Here is a 27,081-nt window from a genome sequence, read left to right as displayed (position 1 = left end):
AGAGAGAGAGGGAGGGAGGGAGAGAGAGAGAGAGAGAGGGGGAAGAGGGAGTGAGATGGAGAGGGGGAGGGAGGGGAGGGAAGGGAGTGAGGAAGGGCGAGAGAAGGAGGGAGGGAGGAATTCTAGTAATGTGCACGATGGGGGCGCCCATAGGCGCCGAGTCTTAATAATTGAGTGGGCGTTCGGCCCCGAGACCGTTAGTAACGGCGTGCCGTTACAAAATCGCACACAAGATTCTCAGTAACATGATAAGAGTTTAGAACATGCCGTATACAACGATTCTTAATTTTTGTTCGAGAAACATTATTAATTAGTATATCATTTTCATAATTTATTCTATTACGAAGTATCAGAATATTCTCTCTCAACTGCCTTCTCATAGTATTTTTATGCCTTTTACAAAATCTACAGTAATAATCTGCATTAAATAATTCTACAAAACCAGTCACAACGTGTTACCCTAAATTATCTCCTAGAATTTGACAAAGCAAAATAAACAGTATGCTCTCATTCAGTTTGAACAACAATACCATTTGTTTCTAGATCCTTCAATTCATTAATAATAGGTGCAAATATCTCTCTATTACGACCACTCCTATGATCACTTAAAAAAACAGAGGCAACAAAAATATTTTTCAATAAAGAAAGCAAATATTGTGGGATGCATGGAATGCGATAATAGATTACTCCCAAGCTATGGTCATCTAAATGGGAACCTGTTTGATTGTCAGGTTCCACGTCATCAAAATATACATCTAAAGGCAGAACAATACGATTTTCAAAATAATTTCACTCTATGTTTTTCTACAGAGGACATTATATAACATTTGTAAAGGATTCAGAATTTTTAAGATTTTCGATAATGCTCATTATGGCATTAAAGACCAGGCAATTCCAAAAACTGTTTTAATGTACGTTTTATAGAAATAAACTGACCAGTCAATTCAACTGGTGTCAAAATTAAATTACCTCTTACTTTTTTTTCATTTTCTCACCTACACCTATAATATATGAATTGAGACCTACATAACAATGACTATGCTGTAGAGCATTCACTTGTTGAGTTTTAGTTTTAAAACCTGAAAATATATTGTGCATTGCGGCAAACATAGCATCTAAATCTTCTATTTCTTCTTGAGGTACATTATTATCCCTAACCACAGTGAAAGTTTTATTCTTTAACATTTCTAGGAAATCACTTGAAGCAAATTCTTTAATATAATCAAGAATATTCTGTACCTGAGTTCGATTGAGAGTAATGTTATTGTATAACTTGGAAACAAGAGCCAAAGATGACTGAAATAAAATGTTTTGAAAATTTAAAATAGTTATTTCATGAAATTGTCTAATGTTCACATCATTCTGTTGCAAGTTATTAGGTACATTTTCATTCATAGGCATCAGAGGATTGCTATTTGCAAGAGCGTTTTCACGATTAATATCAATGACATTCATAGCTAACAGGGCATTATTTACCATTTAGATACCTGGATAAAGTGTGATGGGATGTCTTTTTCTTAAATGTTTTCTGAAGGACTTGACAGAATCATATTCTCTACTACAATCATCTTGAGCACAAGTATAAATGCTAAGAATGTTTAAAGAATGAATTATCTGCAAAAGAGTGCAAAGTGCACCTATTGAACGCAGGACTGCGCGACATTCACTACAAATATACATATTTCTTTTTTTGCAACCGATAAAAGACTTAAAAAAAAGCTTAAAAAACTAAATAGAAAATTACGAGTTATTATGTTACGAGAATTAAATTTGTATTTTATGCCTTTCTTCATACAAGTCCTCTCAGAGAGCTTATCAAACTTGCAACTCGAGAAATGTTTTCGTCCTCTTTTAAATATAAATCATAAAAATAGTGCAGCACAAAATACCACACAGCCTTGCAATCTTGAGGATATGCTGCATCTAGAGCATGGTATGCTTTCAAGCAAGCATCCGGGGCTGCCACTGGTGTTCTTAGTTTGTAGCGAACACTATCAATTTGAATGTAAGTTGCAGTTATGTTTTTTAGCGTCTGTCCGACAACTATGAAAATCGGCTGGAGACGGGTTCCAATGGCATTGAGGTGGGCACAATGCCCTTTAACAGCTCTCTTCAGGTCTCCTGGAATCTAAAAGTAGAAAAAATCTATTTAATTTCCAAGAAGTTAAAAACATGAAAGTTAAAAATAAATATAATTTAAAAGAAATTATTTACAGTCACATGGAGAATAAAGAACTTTCTAGCCTCTTGCACTGATGGGATGTGACTTGTGCTTCTTCTCCGCCCTTGTTTGCAGCACAAAGATGGTAATAAATATAATGCGATTACATCCCGTTTGTCTGTATAAATATTAGGAAATGTTAAAACTAGAAAAAGAAATTAAAAGTAGTATTTACCTGCAGAAACTATAGTATCGCTTCAACAGATGTCTTCCATAAATATCCGAGGAAGGAATCTCGATCTCTGCCAATTCAGTTATTAATTCTTTTGCAGTTTCCCACTTTGACAATAGACCTTCTTCTCTACCTGAGAAAAGCTCTTTAAAATCTTGATTTAACTGAAAAAGAATATGACAATCAATTAGCACTTTGCAGAATAAAATAAGCTTATTTTATCTATATATTTATTTTTTTTATATATTTATTTTATATAATTTATTTGTATATATATATATGTATATATATATATATCTTTTTAATTTTATTTATGAGAAAATTCTTCATAATACACTTACTAAAAGGTATCCATTGGGAAGTTTCAAGATATCCCATTTTTCTATATATTTATCGACAAGTTGCTCTTTCTCATTTTCACTTTTATCGTTGTTTTTTTCTTGAGTTTTACTTGTCTCAGACTGAATTCTTAAGGTCTGAGACTTTGATCTTGTGTCTAACAATCTTTTACGTCTAAGAGCCTGCGTCACCGACCAATTCATCAACAATTGAGGCCAAGAATTCCAGCTTTCATGTTTTAAACATATGATAACAGTTTTTACGGCAGAGTCTTTTCTGTTAATGCTTCCTAAAATGATAGGAAAAGAATGCTATTTAAAGATAAAGTTTAATCCAGCATTTATTTATTTTTGTAATTAAGCTAGAAATTTATCAACTTCTTGAAAGTACTATTTATTCCTAACAATAAGATAAATGAGAAAATGCTTAATACTCAAAATATTATAATCGTGGCTTATCTTGATTTTAGAAATATTGCAAATGAGAGGAAAACTTTACCTTCTAACTGAACGGAGTCAATAATCTTTGTCTTTTCATCAAACAGTGTTTCTAAGACACATTTCACTGAAGAAAGAGAAATTCTAGTGTCCTTTTGCAAATCATGTTCAAGATTCTTTACCTTATTAGGTAGCTTGCCGTGGGCATTTTTATGCGTTTCATTAGGAGGAATATAATAAATAGCCTGTGGGATAAAAAAATTTTCAGTAATGTTACAGTTGCTTAGGTACATTGACAAAAAGATTTATAGAAAACAAATGTCTTACTGGATCCTCAGAAGAGAAAAGAGCACATATCTTCTTTACTATTTTTGCGTATTCAAAGTGAGATGGTCTGCAACTTCATAAAAAATAAACATTAACTTATATGAGAATATTTACTGGAGCTGCTAATTCTAATATTCTTTCAAAATAATTATTGAGGCTTACACATAGTTCACTTTTAACATATCATGGACTACAGCATTTGTTATAGAAGATCGATTTCTCTCATTTAATACGCCTTTTAATTTATAATTATCAACCGCTATCTCTGACCTCAGGTCATAATTCCTTAAATAAGTCTCAAGATCCTAAAACAATAATAATTAAAAACAAAATTAAAAACAGTAAAAATAAAGATATGTAGAGTAACTAAGATAAAATACAGAATATATATATATGCCAGCTCTTTTAAATGGGCAATGCTCTTAAAAGAAGCCAAATGTTTGTTTGGTTCACAATTTGACTTTAATTTGCTTCTTTTTTTATCCGATTCTGATGTGAGTATTCACTGTCATAATCAGTGTCAGTAACAGCCCATACAGCACCGAAACTTCCAGTTACATTGCAGGAACGTTGCAACATTGCAAGTTTCAATGTAATAGTGCATGGATATTACAGACACATACAATTGCAATATTTCATCGAAATGATCCAGCAATGTTGCAGAAACTTTCTTCGTAAACCGCGGCGCTGCGTGTGCTAAATTTTATAATGTGCGTCGTCTGTTCAATGTTCAGTGTTCATAGTGGCGCACGCATAATATGTCAACACAGTATAGCCCAGACAGCACATAATACTGAAAGATGACGAGAGGATGTCTTTTTTAAGTCATCTTTCTGACAAGACTAAAAGATGTCTAAAAGGATATTTTTTTGCCTACAAAAAAGTCATCTTTTGAAAGATGTCTAAAAGATGTCTTCTAAAAGTCATAATTAATTTTAGTCGACGAAAAAATATCTTTTTAGTCATCTTTTTAGTCATCTTTTCGACAAGACAAAAAAGATCTATTTTATAATATACATGTTCCTTTGTTTGCCGCTACGTGGTGTGCTCAGACTTAACTCATATTCAAGTTTTTATAACATGTAAGATATAAAGACCACAAAGAATAATAGATACTACTAAATATTATAGGAGCAACATTACTGAAGTTCGAGCAAAAGTTATGGAATATGAAAATTACGTAAAATCACTTCGTGTTGATAATAAATCAATTTTGGAAACGAAACGAAAATTAAATATTTACAGTCTCATAGTATCAATGCGAAACTGCGTAGCCATATTTGATAAATTTGCGTCGACTACTGAATCACCTTTACAATACTTATTAACTTATAAATTGTCGCAAGACCATTTTGAGCTTTTTTTTCAAATATTAGATCCCGTGGAGGTTACAGCAATAATTCAACTACTGAATAATTTGAATCTGCATTCAAATCATTGTTAATTTATGCACAAGTTGGAAGTTCTATTTATGCTAATATTATTATAAATACATTGCATAGTAATGTTGTCATAATATTACATTGCAATATTTTTTAAAGCGGACATTTTACTGTTGCCGCATTCTTGCAGTAATATTGTAGTAACATTTCGCAACTTATAAGCAATGTTGCAATCTTGCAATAAAATATTCTTGCAATCTATTGGTGCTATATGGAGCTTCTCTATTAATGATTTGCGTGTTGCGTGTTCCAAACCTCACATTACTTTAACAATATATTGAGATATATTGATTTTTTTAGAATATTTTCTTTATTTCATATACTATTCTTAACAAAAGATCATTAGAGGGAAATATTCTGAATTTTTTAGAATATTTTATTAAAAGAACGCTTTAGAAGAAATTCTTCTAAAATAGAGAATACAATTTTTTCAGTATACAATTCTCTGCGTTCTATACCGATTGTAATTATAGAAACAAGAGAATAAAAAATTCGTATTCTCCATAAATAACCCCCTTTATTCTCTCGCTTTATATTTACATAAAGTTATGATCAACAATTTTCCCATTCTTTTTAGTCACATCAAAAATAGTTTCGATCTTGTAAGTATAATTTATAGTATAATTTATCAAATACTTACATAGATGACGATATTTAATTGATATCCTTGGATATGATCTCGATATTTATAAATATTCCATTGGACTTGTCAGCATTTTTAATAGATGGGATTTTTTACGTAACAGTTGCGATTTACCTGAATCGGAATTTTTAAACGGAATAAAATTAGTTCTGAACTCCACTTTCTTCACGTTCAATAACGTTATATACGTCAAGCATTTGGTACTCCCATGGGTTCTCCTCTGTGTCAATTATAGCTGATATTGTTTTACAAGATTTAGAGGAGAAAGCTCTAAACATATTACGGTTTACTTCCCCATTATATTATAGGTTTATTGACGATATCCTAATGGCAGTTCCTTCAATCGACTTAACTCTTTTTACTTTTAATTCTTTTCACGATAGATTACTCTAGAGGTGGTGGAAGATCACAAAATCAATTTTTTGGACGTAACACTCATGGTTGAAAATAATTTCATAATCTTTAACTGGTTCCATAAACCTACATTCTCTGGGAGATACCACTTAACTATTATACTCACAACATCACACTGCCAAAAAAGAGGCACGATCATTGGACTCGTGGATAGAGCTTTCATTCTTTTATATCCTAGATTCCATTCTAAAAATTTTGATCTCATCGTTAGAATTCTTCTGGACAACTGCTATTCATTCAGTTTAATTTTCAACGTCATCAATCAACGTTTAAAGGCTCTAATTTATAACAGAATTCCACTAACAATAGAGCACAAGAGTTTTATTTTGTTTTTTTACTATCTCTTATTTACCGTCTGTAACTGAACAATTTAAACATTATTAAAAATACGAATGTTAAATTGTCCTACGTTAATCTAAATAAAATGAATAAATTCATTAAAGTACATAAAGATAACATCCCGAACGATTTAAAAATGTGGTATATAAAATTAATTGCGCTAATTACGATGCATCATATATAGAACAAACGTCCAAAATATTAAAAACTAGAATTTTGGAACATAAACTACATATAAATAGAAATACTACTAGCAACTCAGTGATTACGAATCATAGGCTACAATACAATCACGACTTTGATTGGAAGAATGTAAAAATACTTGATGGAGTTTTCTTTTACAATAAAAGATTTATTTTTTTAGGAATACTAACAATCCTTTAGAACAAACTAACAATCCCTGGGTTAAAATAATAAGATTACAGAAAGAGCTCCGAATTATTAAATATAAATAAGTAAATAAGTAAATAAGAAAGAGGCAATAGGAGCGAGGAGATGTGAATCAAATTATAAGTTTTTTATATAGGTGATATGTCGCAGGTATATTGACATTAAGTACATTAGTAACATTCTATAAAAAGACGGAAATTAATAAAAATCTGAACGTTTCGATTCATGTTTTGAATCCTCTTCAGCATAATATATAAAATAAATAAGTAAATTATAAATAGATAAAAACGAAATTAATGAGAAAGCATCGCATTAAAAAGACGTAAGCAATGTGTAAACTAAAAATCGTGATCGTATTCGCATGATTAAATGGATCAATGCCTTAGAACCGCTGTACATATTTGTCGCATATTAGTTGTATAAATTACATATATATAAAACGATCCAACTTGTTCGGCTCTTTTATTGTACGGCTTGCATAATAATCCCGCAATTCTCCGAGGTTTCCATTTTAAATGTATTTTTCGCCCTTGAGCTCATTACCATCTGTACCATCGGCATAACCACACGTTAAATATCAGTTGCGCGATATATATATCACAGATTCAACAACACGCAAACGGAATGCATATCCTGTAAGCTTTTTCTGAGTCACCACCATTATACACAAAGTAGCGGTAAATAACTTTATTAGAAACAGGTATTTATTATACTCATTTTATTAATACAGACTTAATCCCTCAATCTAACTGCACACCTCCCTCGGTCTAGAAACCTCGGAAAATTGCCTCACGGAATTATTATGCAAGCCGTACAATAAAAGAGCCGAACAAGTTGGATCGTTTTATATATATGTAATTTATACAACTAACATGCGACAAATATGTACAACGGTTCTAAGGCATTGATCCATTTAATCATGCGAATACGATCACGATTTTTAGTTTACACATTGCTAACGCCTTTATTATGCGATGCTTTCTCATTAATTTCGTTTTTATCTATTTATAACTTACTTATTTATTTTATATATTATGCTGAAAAGGATTCAAAACATGAATCGAAACGTTCAGATTTTTATTATAATTTCCGTCTTTTTATAGAATGTTACTAATGTACTTAATGTCAATATACCTGCGACACATCACCTATATAAAAAACTTATAATTTGATTCACATCTTCTCGCTCCTATTGCCTCTTTCTTATTTACTTATTTATAACAATACCTGGTTTATCAATCTGAACAAACGTAGAAATTCCTCCAAATGTTTCCAATCTCCTACAGTTGGGAAGCAATTTTTGATTCCCACATAAAAACAAAAAACAGCTATCCATGAATTCATAAAAGATATTGAAAGCGGGGAAAAAAGAAATAATGTATTAAATCTACCGACAATACGTAACATTGCCATTCCTCAATTTAATAAATTTTTGCATAACAAAAGCAAAAAAGACAACACAACAGAAATTACTTGACATGTAAAAAATAGCAAATAAATTTTGTTTCGATAACCCGAACATTATGTTTACTCGCGCGGACAAAAGCAATGTTACGGTTGCATTAAATAAAACAGATTATATCAAAAAAGTTGAGACAATTCTAGAAGATAAAAATAGTTATTCGGTAATTAAAAACAATCCGTGCGTAAAAATAGAGAAAGATTTAAACAATTTGTTAAAAAATTGGCTAAAAAAAGACTTGATCTCAAAAACGGAATATTATCGGCTACATTCTAGCGATTCCTTATTACCAAAAGCCTATGGTCTCCCTAAGATACACAAAGAAGATATTCCAGTTAGGATCATTGTCTCGTCCATTAATACAGCATTATATTCATTAGCTTTGTTCATACATAAAATACTTCTAAACAGCGTGCTGAAAGCAAAAAGCCATGTGAACAACAGTTTTGAATTATACAGTGAACTTTCAGGCAGTATAATTGATAGTAAGGATGTTTGGATTTCTTTAGATGTAGTTTCACTATTTACAAATGTACCATTGGATCTTGCGATCAACAGCATCAACAAAATATGGAACTACATAGAAACCCACACTACCTTGCCACATGATGAATTCATTTTTACAGTTAATTTTGTCTTAACATCGACATATTTCACTTTCAACAACAAAATTTACAAACAAACATGTGGGAGCCCCATGGGATCCCCATTATCACCCATGATTGCGGATCTGGTCATGCAGAACTTGGAAACATCAGTATTTAACTCGTTAAAGTTACACACATCTTTGTACTACAGATATGTTGATGACATTATAATGACCGTTCCATCAGATTCGGTCTCCGAAATTGGAAACGCGTTCAATAGTTATCACGATCGTTTAAAATTCACAGTAGAATGTGAGGTTGACCGTTGCTTAAGTTTTTTGGATCTATCTATTAAGATAAAAAACGATACAATCTACATCGACTGGTTTCACAAAAAACTTTTTCAAACAGAGTCTTATCTTTCTTTTCGAGTCATCCGTTCTGCCAAAAAATAGGCATTATTTATAATTTGGTAGATAGAGCCCTGTTATTGTCACATCCTCAATTTCATCAAAAGAATATTGAATTGATTATCAATATATTACTAAGCAACGGTTACCCTCTAGATATGATATTTAGAATGACTAATAGAAGAATTGAGAGTCTCATTTCCAACAAACTTAATAATATAAACCAAGTAAAACCAACAAAACACCCTGATAATAACAATGACGAAATAGCGAAAAAAATTTTTGTGATTCCATATGTCCAAAATGTTTCCGAAAAGTTAGTTTCCACGATTAAAAAATCTGATTTATTAATAGGGTACCGATGTTTTAATAAATTAGACAAAATTATAAAAGTTAATTAAAAGTAAATTACAAAAAGATAAAAATCTCGGCATGATGAACTCCAATGTCATATATAAGATAAGTTGCAATGGATGTAACGCGTCTTATGTAGGACAGACAAAAAGACAATTACGGACATGAATAAAAGAACATATCAACAACATAAAATTGACTTCAAATAAACACTCGGTAATTTTAGAACATATTCTAAATGAAAAACATACATTTAACTGGGATGATATCAAAATTTTGGATTATGAGGCTAATTATCATAAGAGACTCATTTCGGAGATGTTGCATATTAAGGAGCAACAAAAGGGCGTAAATTTAAATAAAGATACGGAACTGTTAAACGAAGCTTATTTTGACATCTTAGAAAAATTAAAAAACAAATAACAACTTGTTTGTAACACAGAAATAATTTCGGTTAATGTTGTTATGTCTAAATATAATAAAGGTTATACCTCGACCTTTAGATTATTACACAGTATAACGTGGAGTTTGTTGGAGGTTAGGTTGGGAGAGATGTCTCTTTTTAACAAGAAAACGTGTAGATAATACATTTAACATACAAGTAAGTTTTAAACTGGAATTTAAAAAAAAAAAACGGTAATTAATTGGTCATTTTTGAAAGAATTTTTGACTTCATACAATAACGTTAACGTAATTTTGATATCTTATAGAATTCGCAATTTTTACACAACCAATTAGACTTAGACTGTAGTTGAAGAATGAATTGAATTTTTCGCCTTCAACCAACGAGGGAATGACCATTCATCAATAACTTGCGATGTTGATAAAAAGATTATAGTCCTTGCGTGCGAATCGCGGTGTCTTAGACAATTGACGTTTAGATATGTAATTTTATAAGTTTTTTTGAAATTGTTTCCCGTCATACAGAATAACAGCATTTGGTATTAGTTTTATAATGTATTGAAAAAGACTGCGTACAGTCGAAACGTTTATCACTTGAATGTAATTTATTACAATAAATTTTTACTATTTTGACGAACACCTAGTTTAATTTGCTCGTTCATTGGCCGAATAGATAGTAATATATTTAAAAAACTTATCTCTGAAATGCTTTTTATAAAGGGACAAAATAACGGTTTGAATTTGCAGATGGACACTGCAAATACTGCAACTTTGAAGCCTTATAACTCAAAAAATACTTAATGAAAAATACTTTGTCATAAGTGTTTTGGAAAGCTCTCGAGATGAGCTACAAGAATATGTAAAAATATATAGGGTGTTCCATTTAAAAAACTTGAAGTGACCTTCAAATGACTTTTGAAGGTCAAACCAATGGTACCATCTTATGGCCCTCTCAAAACCATACAACTTTTGTCTGAAACATTTTTCTCTCCCGGGCTTGGTTTTCAAGATATTCGGATGGATTAAAATGGTTCACCCTGTATATTGAAATGCGGTTTATTATTTATGACTTAGTGAAAAGAAGATGAGAAAATAAAATGTGATATTAATATATGTATACTCTCATCTAGTGCAAATTATAAAAGACTGAAGCTATATATTTTAGCATCACAATTTTGAATATTTCTGTTATATGACATTTTAGTAATTCATATAATTGTTATATAACCTTTCTGTTACTACTGTAACACTACTTTAATAGTTATGTAACATTTTAGTAATATGCTACATTTGTGTTGTTACGTCCTGTCGGCTCCACGTTTTTCCGTCCCACGAAAACGAAGCAATAATCGTCCGATCAGTCATAAAAAATGGGTCACGTAATAAAAAGAACCGTTATTATCAAATAATGTTTAAACATACTAAAAATGATGTCTAAATAAATACCGGAAGGGATCAATAGCGAAATTCTCTAGAATAACGAAATAGAACTACACAGCAGCATAATCTTAAGAAACAAACAAATGATGCCGCTACGTCCTGTCGGCTCCACGTTTTCACCTCCTATAAAGATGAAACAATAATCGTCCGACCAGTCATAAAAGAGTCGCGCGACGAAAAAATGTTTTAAACATTGAAATTGATGTCCAAAGAAACGACCGGAAGGGATCGATAGCGAGATCCTCTAAATAAATGAACAACAAACACAGCTGCATAATCTCAAGAGATAAACAAATGAAGAATCTCCAAAGGAGGGCCGGTAAAAAGTGGCGATTTTTGCCCATCAACCGACGCCTAAAATTGATATAGATTATCGTTGCTAGTGCCCTGCAAAATACAAAAATATTTTTTTAAAGTCTGAAAACCGATGGGAACTTGGCGAGATTCAAAAACAAAGTACGATATTACACTGTAACAGATGTTCGAATATCTTATGCACATGTTATTGGCGCGTGTTTGAGACGCCGAGTCTTGTACCCTCCACATTCAGCGGCGGAAAGATTGCTTCAAGGCTGCGTGGTTGAGGAAAATGAATATTGCTTTCCTCTCAAATGTTTACTATGTAATTTTATTTCCTTCTTAACACACAAGAGTCTAACAATATATAAACTATATATCTTCACCATGCGGTATCTGATAACGTTCTGGCAGGCGAGACGTGAGTGCGAAAGTTCCGCGATCGAAGCGCCGGAAAAACCCGATCACAGCCGACGGCGTCCGACGATAACGCTGCTCGCCGCGTGCGGCATAGAATGCGCGGGAACGGTTTGAACTATAGAAATAGCATTTCTAACATCGCATAAGATATTCGAACATCTGTTACAGTATAATATCGTACTTTGTTTTTGAATCTCGCCAAATTCCCATCGGTTTTTAGGCTTTAAAAAATTATTTTTGCATTCTGCAGGGCACTATCAACGATAATCTATATGAATTTTAGGTGCCGGTTGATGGGCAAAAATCGTCACTTTTTACCAGTTCTCTTTTCCTAAGAGGCCGTACAAAGCTCACCAATCAGCAACAATCAAAAATAAGGAGGAGAAGGATCTCACCAAACGACAGCTTTTCACACGTCGAAATCTCAAAAGTACTCCCGCCCAAAATTGTTAACACGCTCTCAAGATTTAATATAAAAAGGAAATACCCGCGCACAGACACATTAATTTCGATCCAGTCCGTAGTCCAACATTAGATTCATTCGGCACCATTAACTCTCGCTCCATTATACCTTGACTCATTTCGGTCGTTCGCTGATTCTAACAATTCACTTCGCATATCAAGAGTTCTGCATAAAACCTAAATAATTAGAGTCAGTGCGAAATGTCGACCATGCTCCGAACGAAGTACAGGAGCCGCAGCCGAACCACGACTCAACCAGCAGCTCAACGACTACTCAACTTGAACTTAAGTAGTAAGTCTACTTTCTTCTCTGTTGCCGTCGTTATTTCTTCCCTGTACATACATTCAAAATTGTTCATTTTTTTATTAAGTGCCTAAAGTCGCACCGACCCGCCGTTCTTCGCAAATCCGCCGGGACCATCGATCGGACGAAGCACTCTTGCTCGATAATAGTAGTTCTGACTCTCTCCCTTCTTCCCCTCAGTACCCACGCTACTCTACTCCTTTAAAGACGCATTTTCCTCCGACACACTACTACCCCGAAATAGATTTTTTTTCCCTCTCATATTCTCCCGTACCCCTTTCATCTTCGGCCATCGACATATCCGATGACTCAACGCCGTCGACTCCTCCAACCCTTATCTTAAATAATTCTTCGTCAATAATCCTCGGATAGTTCATCAAATCACACGATCAAACTTCCCCACTCTCCTCTTGAGTACTCCCCAGCAGATTCCGATACCACCACGCTCCCCTCTCTAAAATCCGAACTTTCCTCTATGTCTTCTTCCACTCTCCTTTCCTTAATAGATTTCGAAGACTTCGAAATCGCAACGTAACACTCTTCACACCTTTCACAAATTTTTATTATTTTCTGATAACCTATTGTAATTAATACTAACCAGAGTAAAATCTTATAATTGCACTCGTTCCCCTTCTCTTCTGGTTGGCGCCCTCTGTACCAATGTAACACCCGCGATCCACACATACACGCACGCTCGCACGCACGCACGCACGCACGCACGCACGCACGCACGCACGCACGCACGCACGCACGCACGCACGCACGCACTCACGCACGCACGCACGCACGCACGCACGCACGCACGCACGCACGCACGCACGCACGCACGCACGCACGCACGCACGCACGCACGCACGCACGCACGCACGCACGCACGCACGCACGCACGCACGCACGCACGCACGCACGCACGCACGCACGCACACACTTAAATCTAAGACCGCTAGTAGAAAAATAATATAAAAGAATCATGTATAACGTTAGGAGTTAATCGAATAAATGTAAATCGAAATATTAAATGATCGGCAAATTTATTTAACTTCCTCACTCTCTCCGCGAAAGATCACACTTGGTCCCGTCCCATGTAAAAGAGATTCGATTCTCTGACTAAAAAGGGACCACCGAGCGAGCGTTCGCATAAACAGTGTAATAATGACACTCTGTCGTTTACCTGCTTTGCTAACCTTCAGCTCGCTCGACCGAGTCACTCGTCGGTAAGACTTTTGACATCAGAACAGTTTCTGTTACGCCCTTCCTCTGACCCATCCTTTCCACGGGCCTGGACGTAACAATGTTATATAACTGCAAATTTCTATGAGTGGAAAATTATAACTAACGTGAATGTTAAATGTAACGAACACGTTATATTACTTGTTACTTTTTGTTATATTGTGACAGTTGTTACAGTTGCAATGTTACAGTTATGTGTCTGTGTTTGCTGGAACTACATCAAAAATCATTGCGGAAACTACAAAAGCAATATGGGATGTTCTATAGCCAGAAGTATTACCTATATTAAAAAAAGAAGAATGGGCTAGCATAGCTCAAGACTTCGGAGATATTTGGAATTTCGAAAATTGTGTTGGAGCTATCAATGGAAAACATATAGTTGTACAGTGTTTCAAAAATACAGGCTCTATTTTTTATAATTATAAAGGAACATTTAGTATCGTGCTTCTCACAGTTTGCGATGCGCAATATAGATTTACATATGTAAGCATTGGATCAGCCGGAAAAGAGAACGATGGTGGTATTTTTTAATCATCAGATTTGGAAGAGACATTATTGAAAAAAAATTACCATTACCTCCACCAGCTGTTTTTCATAAATCAAATACTAGAGTTCCATTCGTATTTTTTGGAGACGCTGCATTTCTATTATTAAAAAACTTAATACAGCCTTATCCCGATGTTTATTTAACACCAAGTCAAATAATTTTTAATTATAAATTGAGCAGAGCTCGAATGTGTATTAAAAATACGTTTGGAGTAATGGCATCAAGAATGCGTATTTTCAGAAAACCAATAATTGCATCTATTGAAACTGTACAAAATATTGTACAATGTTGTAGTGCTCTTCACAATTGGCTTCGCAATAATGAGCTTCAGCTGGCATTAGGACAAAGAAGATATTTTGCACCATATTTTGTTGATAGAGATCAAAATGGAAATATACAAAGGGGACAATGGCGTGTAGAAAATGATTCTCTTGCACTACAAAATCTTAATCCAAACGCAGATATTCAAGAGGGAAATTCAATGCAAATGGCCAAAGATATTTGAAATATTTATAAAAATTATTTTATGAAAGAAGGTAGTGTTTCATGGCAGTGGGACAAATTACCAGAATATCAAAAAAATTAGTATTTACAGCAAACAAATAATTAAAACGTTTAATAAACTTTATTAATTTAAGTGTTTATTAGTGTTTTTTTTAGTATTTATAATTATATAAATTATTCAAAAAATTTTATATATAACTTAATATATTTTTTTATTTTAACATTTAAATATTAATCTAATTTATATATTTGGGTTGTCCGGAAAGTTCGTGCCGATTTTGAAGGAAAATTGAAACGCAGGAGATTTAAATTTTAGTATACATTTATTAAATTATATAGGTGTCAGTCTGTTCTACAACCTTTCTCCATCTTTCAGGCAACTTGAAAATTCCGTCCTTCCAGAATCTCTCAGGTTTTTCAGCGAAAAACTTTTCTAGTGATTTTTTATCTTGACCAAAGAGTTGAAGTTTTTTCCATTAAGGGAATTTTGTAATGACCGAAATAGGTGGAAATCAGAGGGCGCGAGGTCTGGTGAATATGGTGGATGGGGTAGAATATCCCAACCGAGCTCCAACAACTTTTGTCGAGTTATCAAAGACACATGAGGCCGCGCATTGTCCTGATGAAACACGACGTCCTTCCAATTCGCTATTTCTGGACGTTTTTGTTCAATTGCTGTCTTTAATTCGTCTAATTGGGAGCAATATTTCTCTGAATTTATCGTCTCGTTGTTTGGTAAAAGCTCATAATACAGGATCCCTTTCCAATCCCACCAGACACAGAGCATGACCTTCTTTGGATGAAGACCGGCTTTTGGGGTGGCTAAAGGTGGTTCATTCCGCTTTTCCCAAGATCTTTTTCGCTCAACATTATTATAAATGATCTATTTTTCATCCCCCGTCACTACTTGCTTCAAAAATGGTGTCTCCTCGTTACGTTTATAGAGCGAGTCGCAAATGAAAATGCAATCCATCAGATTTTTCTTCGTTAAATCGTGGGGAATCCATACATCAAAACGGTTTATGTAGCCAAGCTTCACAAAATGCTCGTGAATGGTGGATTTTGACATATTTAACATTTGTGCTAATTTACGTGTCGTATAGCGTAGGTTATTCTTGATCAGTGTTTTAATCTAATCTTCATCTGTGGTGGAGGGCCTACCCGGGCTTTCTTGATCTTTAAGGTTGAAATCACCAGCTTTAAACCTAGCAAATCACTTCCGCACAGTTCTTTCAGCTACAGCACTTTCACCATAAACAGCGCATATCTTGTTTGCCGCTTGTGTGGCATTTTTGCCTTTCCGGTAAAAGAAAAGCATTAAATGCCTAAAATGCACTTTGTTTTCTTCCATATTCAAAGGCGTATAAAACTAACAAAAATTAACGTATCGTAACCAAATTTTTTTCCAAATATGCCTGAAGTACCGTCTTTTACGATATGTACGCATGTCATTTGTTTTCAATCGTTCTGATATATTCAGACCTGTCCTTACGCTACCTATCAAAAATCGGCACGAACTTTCCGGACAACCCAATATTAACAATGTAAAAATTAACTTTAATTAATATTTTCATTTTCTAAAATTTCTTCAAGTGCGTTTAAAATTTTTTGTCTCATGCGTAATCGGGATAATAAACTAAAATTTTGTATATCGCGAGCAATTGATAAATAAAAATATTCTTCAGAAGAATATTCATTATTTAAAGAAGATCTTGCAGTCGGTTTATTCTTGACATAATCTAATATAACTTCTTCCACTGGATCATATTCATGATTAGCTAAATTTAAATTTAAAATATTCAAAAATTATATTTTTAAATATATATATTTTTGCATTTGCAAAATAATATTTTATATAAATAACCTTTAGATTTTTTAAATGAACTAGGCGCAGTTTTCTCTGAAGAGCGCTTTCCAAATGGATTTTTTTATTGTCGATTTAACTTCATGTTCTTTTTGTAAAGAATTTGACGAACAAGATTGTGATTCTAATTCTGATAATTTTTTAGCTGCACCTAGAGAGATTTTAATTTGGTAAATTTCTAGATTAAGGTTGTCACCTGCGATTTCGCTCTACATTTGCATAGGGCTTTCTTCCGACTTAAAATGGAAAATTATGACGATTTAAAGCGGAGCAAACAATGTTCTTGAAAAAATTCATTAAGTAATATTTTATGGTAAATATTTACATAAAGTCAGTCCTTTCAGAAGTCATGTATTGTCAAGGTCACTGTTCTGAGTAACGTTCAAAAGATTTTAGCCGCCGCTCGTTGTTTGTTAGTTATAAATAAAAGTTATAAATAAAAAATGTTTTATTTCGAAATGCGATAATTATTGTATTTGTTGCTTTGTCTTGATATATATTTTTATAATACACACACACGCACACGCACACGCTCACGCACACGCACATGCACACGCACACGCACGTACACACGCACGCACGCACGTACGTGCAAGGGAGGGCCTTCGGCCCCCTTTCCTGCACCCACCCCGTCCACCTCGCTTCGCATGTACGTTGCAAGATAAGGCAAAGTTTACATGGGTTTGCAACTTTCCACGCGAAGCAAAGTGGACGAGGCGAGTGTCTTCCATCTTGTACCCCCCTGTGTGTGTGTGTGTGTGTGTGTGTGTGTATGTTATGAAAATATTGAAAATATATATCATTAATTAAAAATAATATCAAGTGGTTCATTCAACAGTATAGATATCCCTCAAATAATGTAAACAAAAACTTTTTCCGTGTCGCACACATTAATAGGATGTAAACAAACCTCACTGTTGGTATTATCTGTTTATAAAACCGAAGGAACAGCATGAAAAATATGAAATTTCATTTTGTTATATCTCCTAAACCAATGCCGTCCCCCACTTAATTCTTGCGGGGAATTACTCAGGACCCCCCCTACAATGTATTTAAGTAGCGATAAAATCCGTGAGATGTAACCTTTTATGCATATTTACCCTGGTTTTATTTGGCAAAGTTGACTGTATAATTTTTTCTGTCTCATATTAAATATTCGTATTATTCTAATAAAAAAAGATGAATTATATTACAAATTTATTACAGGTTTTAAGTAATAAAAGTAACAATTTAATTATTAAAGATAATAATGTAAAAAATAATATGCTTACTGCCACAGTTGCGATACATGTTTTAGAAATGTCATGCTCTCCCATAAAGGCCAAATTGAAATTTTTGTAGCTGCTTGTCCACTTCTTGTTATTAAATTTTTATTCTCCCGGAAATATCTCTAAGAGTCTTCCATCGAGTTTTTAAAAAATCTTCTATAAAATAATATTCTTGATTCTTGTTATGTTATACACACATATAAACCAATTTTTAATATATAATTATATATAATATATAATGTATAATTAAAATATATATATATAATTAATAGATAATTTTAATAAATTATTTATTTTAATTATGTATTATTTTTTTACCATTTACTTTTAATTCATAGGCTATTTCAGTCCATAATTTTTTCTTGTATGCATTATCTTTGTAAAACTTGTTATTTAAATCCCACAAAGAACTACGAAGTCAGACTGAATTTATAATTAGTTCATTTATCGATTCGTCGTTTTCTAGAATTATTACTGTTACTTATTGACATTATTAATATTAGCTTTCATATAATGTGACGTGCCGACAAAACACAAAACAAAACACAATTCGATAAAACACAACATGACGCGCGTTACGCGTCATTGCGCTTGTAAAGAAAAGTACGCACTTTGGTGGAACACGTGAAAACGCGCGCAATAACGCGCGAAAACGCGTGCATGGAAACAAGATTTTAAGCGTTCCAGCGGCAAAGTGTCACGCGGGTTGCACAGTAACGAAATTATGGTTGTTTTTCGTTGGCATGCAATCCGCGTGACATTTGCCGCTGGAACACCTAAAACGTACGACCTATAGTCTAGCCGCAAAAAGTGCGCACTCATTCGCTGAGCATTTTTAATTAATATTTTAATAATTATTACGAAAATCGCAAAATGGTAAAGGACTTTTCTGTTCAGTTTAATGCGCTCTACCTGCTTACGAACGTTGATTCAACCTTTACGGGATATATATACATATATATGTACAGGGTAATTCAAAACCACCTAGATGTCCTTGCAAAGACGTATTCCTGAGTTAATTCTGAGACGATTTTTCTTTTACAAAAATTTTGTCCAAAGCTTACTTTTTAAATTATAAAAGAAAATAGTTACCGAATCACGGGCTAAATACGGAAAGTAGACAAAAGCGACGTAACTCACTATCCGATTCGGTGATTAAGGAACGTTTGTTGCAATTAAATATATGCGATGATATGCACGGTTTCTCTCTTACACATATACATACACACACACATACAATTTTCTCTCTCTTTCTCTCTCTCATGACTGGATAAAATTTGCCCACGTTCGAAATGGCCACGGTTAAATTTGACCACGTTCGAAACGGCCACGTTCGAAACGATCACGTTCGGAATGGCCACACGTTCGGAATGACCACACGTTCGGAACGGCCACAGTCCCGATTTACCACGTTAATATTGATCATATTAATATTGACCACGGTCCCGATTGACCACGTAAATATTGACCACACACACACACACGCGCGGGGGGGGGTCCAAGGGGAGACCTTCGGCCACCACACTTCGCTTAGAAAGTTGCAAACCCCTGTGAACTTTGCTTTGTCTTGCAACGTACATTGCACATACGTCAATATTAACGTAGTCAATCGGGACTGTGACCATTCCGAACGTAGCCATTACAAACGTGGCCGTTTCGAACGTGTGGTCATTCCGAACGTATGGCCATTCCGAACATGACCATTCCGAACGTGACCATTCCGAACGTGGCCATTCCGAACGTGGTCATTACAAACGTGGCCGTTTCGAACGTAGCCATTACGAACATGTGGCCATTCCGAACGTGGCCGTTTCGAATGTGGCCATTCCGAACGTGGCCATTACGAACGTGGCCGTTTCAAACATGGCCATTACGAACATGGCCGTTTCGAACGTGGCCATTACGAACGTGGCCATTACGAACGTGGCCATTACGAACGTGGCCGTTTCGAACGTGGCCATTACGAACGTGGCCGTTTCAAACGTGACTATTACGAACATGGCCGTTTCGAACGTGGCCATTACGAACGTGTGGCCATTCCGAACGTGGCCATTACGAATGTGGCCGTTTCGAACGTGGCTGTTCCGAATGTGGCCATTACGAACGTGGCCGTTTCGAACGTGGCCATTACGAACGTGTGGCCATTCCGAACGTGGTCGTTTCGAACGTGGCCGTTTCGAACGTGGTCAAATTTAACCGTGGCCATTTCGGATGCTCCTCTCTCTCATACACACATATGTCGGATGGTGAGTTATGCCGCCCCTGCCTATCTTCCGTACTCGTCCCGTGATTCGGTAGCTATTTTCTTTTAGGCCCAGTTCTACAACCTATTTTAACCGAAGTTTAAACTTTTTTGTTTCGTTTTTCAGAACTTATTAGAAAGCAATGAAGATAGCGTTATAAACTCCGATTAGTAAGTTGTGGAACTGAGCCTTAGGGTGCCGTCACATGCGGCGTAACTTACGTTAGCGTAACTGTGCACTAAACCGTGTCAGCCAATCAAATCGTCTCAGCTATCATACACAAATCCGCCTAGTTATTTACACTATTAATAATACGCCAAATTCAATTTTTCACATAAATTGGTGATGCGTATGTTTAATGTATCTAAATAAAATATACCTAAGATTGTCCAGCAATCAATATTAATCGGTTTTAATCAATATTTAAAAAATGGCTCAAATTAATTCGAGTAAGTACAAATTCTTTTAACAAATTTCTATATAAAGTTTCCGAAAAGAATCTTCTTGGGGACGTAATTCGGTACATCGCTTGCAGTATGACAAAATAATTTGAGTTCTCCAAATTTATTTACAGCCTAATAAAGATTAAAAATGTAATCTTATTAAACTTTATGTAATTATTTATTATAGGGGAGGCAGCTCCAATGACCTTGATCTTGACATATGTTGTCAAAGTCACTGTCCTGAGTAACGTTCAAAAGGTTTTAGCCGTCGTTCATTATTTCTTAAAAAGTTATTATCAAAGAAAGTTTCATAAATAGGACATAATTTTCACACCTCATATATATTTAATAAAGCGGGTTTATTTATTTAGGTGTATTAAATCAATCTCGTAAACGGAGTGATATTTTACATACATGTAAAAAAAATTACTTTAAGGAACACTTCGCCAATGACAACCTTGATATATCTTGTAGAAGGTATGTACACTCCTAAGTAACGCGTGCTTTGAATTTTGCATGGATTAATATAAATATATGGGCCAAGAAATATTTTCATAACATACACACACACACATAGGCCTTCGGCCCCCCTCCCGCACCCACCCCGTCCACCACGCTTCGTGTGGAAAGTTGCAAAGCCATGTGAAGTTTGCTTTGTCTTGCAACTTACACAGGGCGTCATTAATACCTGCTCACTGAATTTGATCATATATCGAGATATATTTAACAAGTCTCTAAATATTCACGCATTATTTTGTTGGTTATTAGAAAATTGACCACGTTGTCTCAAAGAATCTAACGGGTAGCTCACATTTCGACCGAACATATTCGACATCATCTGTTTGACATGTTAAAATAAGATTAAAAGTAAAGAATATATTATAAATTTTCAAATAGTACTTAATTTATAATATTAATTAATAATAATTTATTAATAATAATTAATAATTAATAATTATTAAATATATAATTATATATTATAATTATATATTATAATTATAATTATTATAATTATAATTATTATTATAATTTAATATTATTATTTATAATTATTATTATTAATAATTATTAATTCTGATAATAATTTAATAATTTTTCTGATATAATTTAATTTAACATATAAATATATATAATTATTTTATTTATTTTAATTTATTTATTAACATGGATATAACATTAATATGGATTTATTAACATGAATGTAACATTGATTTAAATATTTTGATAAAACGCTTAAATTGCGCGAATTATTGACATCGATCGGAGAACAGTCTTATTATGGATAAGAAAGTATGAAGAAGGTGGTATAAATAATTTAAAAGATCACCGAAAAAATAACGCTCGTTCACAAAAAAAACAACACTGGAACAAAATGCAGAAATTATTCGAACAATCGATGAAAATCCATTTAAGCCAATACAGTATAACATGGATTTAAATATTTCTGCAAGCACAGTAAGGCGCCGCTTACATGCTGCACATGTCCATGCACGTCCTGCAGTAAAAAAGATAGCATTAACACTGGAACATTGAATACGTAGGATGTGATTTGCAAGAGAACATTTAGATATTAATATATAGATGACATATTTATTTTTATTAATTTTTTAAAATATTTTATATACTTACTAATATGGTATCCAATATCTATTATTTTGAATAACTAATTCACATCGTCTTCGCATTGAATTTATTAAATTCTGTGTATAATCCTGTCACACCGATAATTGATTCCAAACTTGATGCACATGATCTCTTACCAATTCTCTCGTTCTTAATTGACCAGATATCTATGATGACTTCATTTGGCTCCAAACATTCTCTATTGGATTCAAATCCAGAGATTTTGCTAGCCATGGAATCTGCTAAATATCCGGATTCACAGCGAACTATTCTTGCATCAATCTTGAAGAATGTACGGCGCTGTTATCATGTACTATTCTTATAACTGGATATTGTTCTTCTGGGTAAACGCGTCTGATGCCGGGTTTTAATACTTCTTGTAATATTTCAACGTACTCTTCAGCATCTATTCTTGATGTTATTTCTGTGAGTTCTAATAATCCTCTAGTAGTCATACTTCCCCAAAATCCGATTGTGATTCTTCCACTATATCCTGATGGAATAACATATTTCGGATTCAAACGTTGTTTATCTGGACGCCAAACGAGATATCGGCCATCTTCTGCGGATGAAAAAACTTTCTCGTCCATCTATACAATAGTATTCCACTCTTCTTGAGGCATATCTAAATGTTCTCTTACGAATCGCATCCTCCGCATTCGATATTCCGTATTAATGCTATCTTTTTTACTGCAGGACGTGCATGGACATGTGCAGCATGTAATCGGCGCCTTACTGTGCTTGTAAAAATATTTAAATCCATGTTACGTAATACTGTATCGGCTGCTTTAAATGGATTTTGATCGATTGTTTGAATAATTTCTGCATTTTGTTCCAGTGTTGTTTTTTTTGTGAACGAGCGTTATTTTTTCGATGATCTTTTAAATTATTTATACCACCTTCTTCATACTTTCTTATCCATAATAAGACTGTTCTCCAATCGATGTCCATAATTTGCGCAATTTTAGAAGCATTGTGTCCAGCTTGATGCAATTCAATAATTTGGCCTCTGTTATATAAAATTTTTTATTAAATTATTTTATTTTATGATTTAATCATATTAATACAATTAATTATAATTTTTAATTTCCTTTTTCATTTTTTTTCAATTTTAAGTCAAATTATATTTTTCTTGTATTATTATTTACCTTTTTGCCGGACATAGATTTTCATAAATACTATTTCGTTCCATTTTTAAAATTTTTTATTATTATATAATACAATATTATATTATAATATATATTATTTATATTTACTAATATATTAATAAATAATTAAAGTCAGTGCTCTCTTAAATATAAAATAAGAATAATATAATCGGCAATAAAGAGCAGGTAAGAGTCATGTAGAATCGGAATGAATAATAAATAATACGAATTAATAATTAACCAATTATAATAATAAAAATTTTTTACATAAAATCATCAGTAATCTATACATAAACTTATAACTACGCCTTCGACTAACTCGCATAAAAACGAACATTGTATTTCCACTAACAATATTACCAGGTCAGTGATTTCAATCTAATGTTGACTCCGCTCTCTGATAAACACTAATACATACTCATCGGAGATGTTTTTATGCGAGTTAGTCGAAGGCGTAGTTTATGTATAGATTATTGATGATTTTATGTAAAAAATTTTTATTATTATAATTTAAATATCGCGCTGAAGAAGACTCAGATTTGAGCTCGAAACGTCCGCATTAAAATTAATTAGATGTATTCTTATTTATAACTTTAAGTTTTAATTATGTTAAAAGTTGTAGCATTTTATTTCATGCAACTATACGTATTTGGTTAACATATTTTTTCAAAAATTATGTAATTTTTAATTATAATTTACACCTAACAATGGTTAATTATTAATTCGTATTATTTATTATTCATTCCGATTCTACATGACTCTTACCTGCTCTTTATTGCCGATTATATTATTCTTATTTTATATTTAAGAGAGCACTGACTTTAATTATTTATTTATCTGTACGCAGGCTGAAAATGCGTGTTAATAATTGTTCGTTCTTCGCTTATATTAAATATAGTTTTAATGATAGAACTGTAAAACTACTTAAGTCATGGATTAGTCTTCGACGACTCATCATGATACATAAAATTAGGATAAAATTCTTTAAGAATTGTATAACTCACAATGTATTCCCACCACATATTGAAAGGTTATTATCGAAATTCAAATGTAACCTAAATAACATTAGATCATTACATCACTTTAATAGGGCAAAAAACACAATTTTTAAAAGAATATTAAACATCGAACTAAGAGATTCGTACTCTTTCCTAAGACGATCTATTGATAGAATATTTCTTATCTCAATGAAAATATATGAGGCCTTGGTTAGGTTAGGACCAATGGTTATATGTAATAATTTCTTTAACATGCAGAGTCGACCATTATTTTCATATTTAAAAAAACAAACAAAGAGATTTGACAAAAAGTTTAGGTATATGTTGACAAAACAACGAAAAAATGACAATATTGAGCCTATACATTATTATTGTTTTCAAAACTACAACGTCACAATGTTTACCAAAGAACTCGACCTGATTATAGCCTAATTTTACATAATAATCTCTACAACAAAAGACAGACAAACAAGACCACGACAGTTCACATTGAATCCACTAATTATAAAAACTTACAACCTAGTTTAAATAAGATCAAAGATAAATGGTTCATCAACCTCTCAGGAACACCTATTTCCCATGATATTCAATGTTTTTTACAACTAGGATCAAATTTCAGTTTTCCTTTTACCAACAAAACGTCATTAACGATTGAATTTATAAAAAATGTTGAGAATAGCATAAATAAACTTCCTGTAGATGAGAGAATACACATGAGAAATTTCTCCAGAGACATCATAAAAACTATCCCATCTTATTCTTATCCTAAGAGTGATTTTGATGATTGGTTAAATAATTCATATTCCTCCACAATACAATTCCTAAATAACAATAAAAATGTAATTCTTACAAGAGCTGATAAGGGAAATGTGACAGTGGCCCTCGATAAAAACGAATATGTTACTAAAGTAAAAAATTTACTTGCGGATGAATCAACATATAGTATCGTTAAGAAAGATCCAATAAAGAAATTTCAAATCTTAGAGACTTATTAGTCAGATGGAAGAATAGCGGGCACATCTCAACAGCCACGTATAAATCGTTATTATTCACTGATGGCACATTACCACGTGCTTACGGTTTAGGTTTTACCTAAAATCCATAAACCGAATACACCGTACAGACTAATAGTATCTTCCATAAATAGCCCACTACACTCTTTAGCCATTTATTTACATAAGATCATGGTTAATAATTTTCCGACTCTTCCTAGTTATGTGAAGAATAGCTTTGATATTGTTAATAAGCTGAATAACACCCACTTAGATGAGAATATGAAATTTATTTCGTTGGATGTGATCTCACTCTTCACAAACATTCCTACGAATTTAGCGATTGACTGCATTTCAAATAGATGGGAATATTTAAACAATAACTGTGATATACCTGAAGCTGAGTTTTTAAACGGTATTAGGTTAATTTTAAACTGCATGGATTTCACATTTAACAAGGTCACATATAGACAAACATTTGGGACTCCCATGGGCTCACCACTATCTCCTATTATAGCTGACATAGTTTTACAAGACTTAGAGAAGAAAGCTCTGAACACACTACATTTTAATCCTTCGTTTTATTTTAGATTTGTTGATGACATAATTATGGCGGTTCCCTCTGACTCTATAAATTACACACTTAATACTTTTAATTCTCAACATGACAGAATATAGTTCACTATTGAAGTAGAGAAGGACCACACAATCAATTTCCTTGACATAACATTTAAGACTGTTAATAATATTTTACTATTTGATTGGTATCATAAACCTACCTTTTCAGGGAGATATCTCAACTATTTCTCACATCACCCTCTCCACCAGAAACGGGGCACAATCATCGGGTTAGTAGACAGAGCAATTTTCCTCTCAAATTCCAAATATCACAGTAAAAATTTAGACATGATTATTAGAGTTCTTTTAGATAATAATTACCCATTAAAACTGATTTTTAATGTTATTCGGTCGCGTTTAAAATATATCATTAACAACAAAACCCTCACAAATGATACACCAAAGGACGTGAAACCGGTTTATTTCACGATACCTTATGTACAAGGTTTAACGAAAAATTCAAGAATGAAACTTGCTCACCATAGTCTTAACAAAATGAACAAATTAATTAGAGCTCACAAAGATAATATTCCAACAGAATTAAAAACTAACGTCATATATAAAATTAAGTGTAGCCATTGTGACGTCTCATATGTTGGTCAAACTTCCCGTAAGTTAAAAACTAGAATTACAGAGCATAAAAGACATATACATCATAATACTAACACAACTTCGATAATCATTAACCACAGAAGAGAATTTGACCATGATTTTGATTGGGATAACGTTAGAATCCTTGAC

At 33.2% G+C, this 27,081-nt stretch overlaps 1 protein-coding gene across 2 annotated transcripts; it reads right to left on the bottom strand.

The window, feature by feature from the left end:
- Positions 1 to 1,704: 1,704 nt before the first annotated feature.
- LOC140665139 (uncharacterized) lies at positions 1,705 to 6,311 on the bottom strand. Of its 2 annotated transcripts, XM_072890891.1 has the most exons (9): positions 6,102 to 6,311; positions 5,579 to 5,970; positions 3,659 to 3,801; positions 3,497 to 3,569; positions 3,231 to 3,414; positions 2,735 to 3,021; positions 2,397 to 2,557; positions 2,215 to 2,339; positions 1,705 to 2,128 (listed from the first exon to the last, which is right to left on the bottom strand). In XM_072890891.1, the coding sequence occupies exons 3-8, from the start codon at positions 3,676 to 3,678 to the stop codon at positions 2,240 to 2,242; spliced, it is 825 nt and encodes a 274-aa protein (XP_072746992.1). In that variant the 5' UTR covers positions 3,679 to 3,801; positions 5,579 to 5,970; positions 6,102 to 6,311; the 3' UTR covers positions 1,705 to 2,128; positions 2,215 to 2,239. The 2 variants fall into 2 exon arrangements, with proteins under 2 accessions (XP_072746992.1, XP_072746993.1); XM_072890892.1 differs by lacking the exon at positions 6,102 to 6,311 and having other exon boundaries at positions 5,579 to 6,018.
- Positions 6,312 to 27,081: the final 20,770 nt, after the last annotated feature.

Source organism: Anoplolepis gracilipes, chromosome 4 (genome assembly GCF_047496725.1).
Source record: "Anoplolepis gracilipes chromosome 4, ASM4749672v1, whole genome shotgun sequence".
NCBI classification, from domain to species: domain Eukaryota; kingdom Metazoa; phylum Arthropoda; class Insecta; order Hymenoptera; family Formicidae; genus Anoplolepis; species Anoplolepis gracilipes.
The sequence above is the reverse complement of the archived record's forward strand: the minus strand, read 5'-3'. Positions and strand labels throughout refer to the sequence as shown.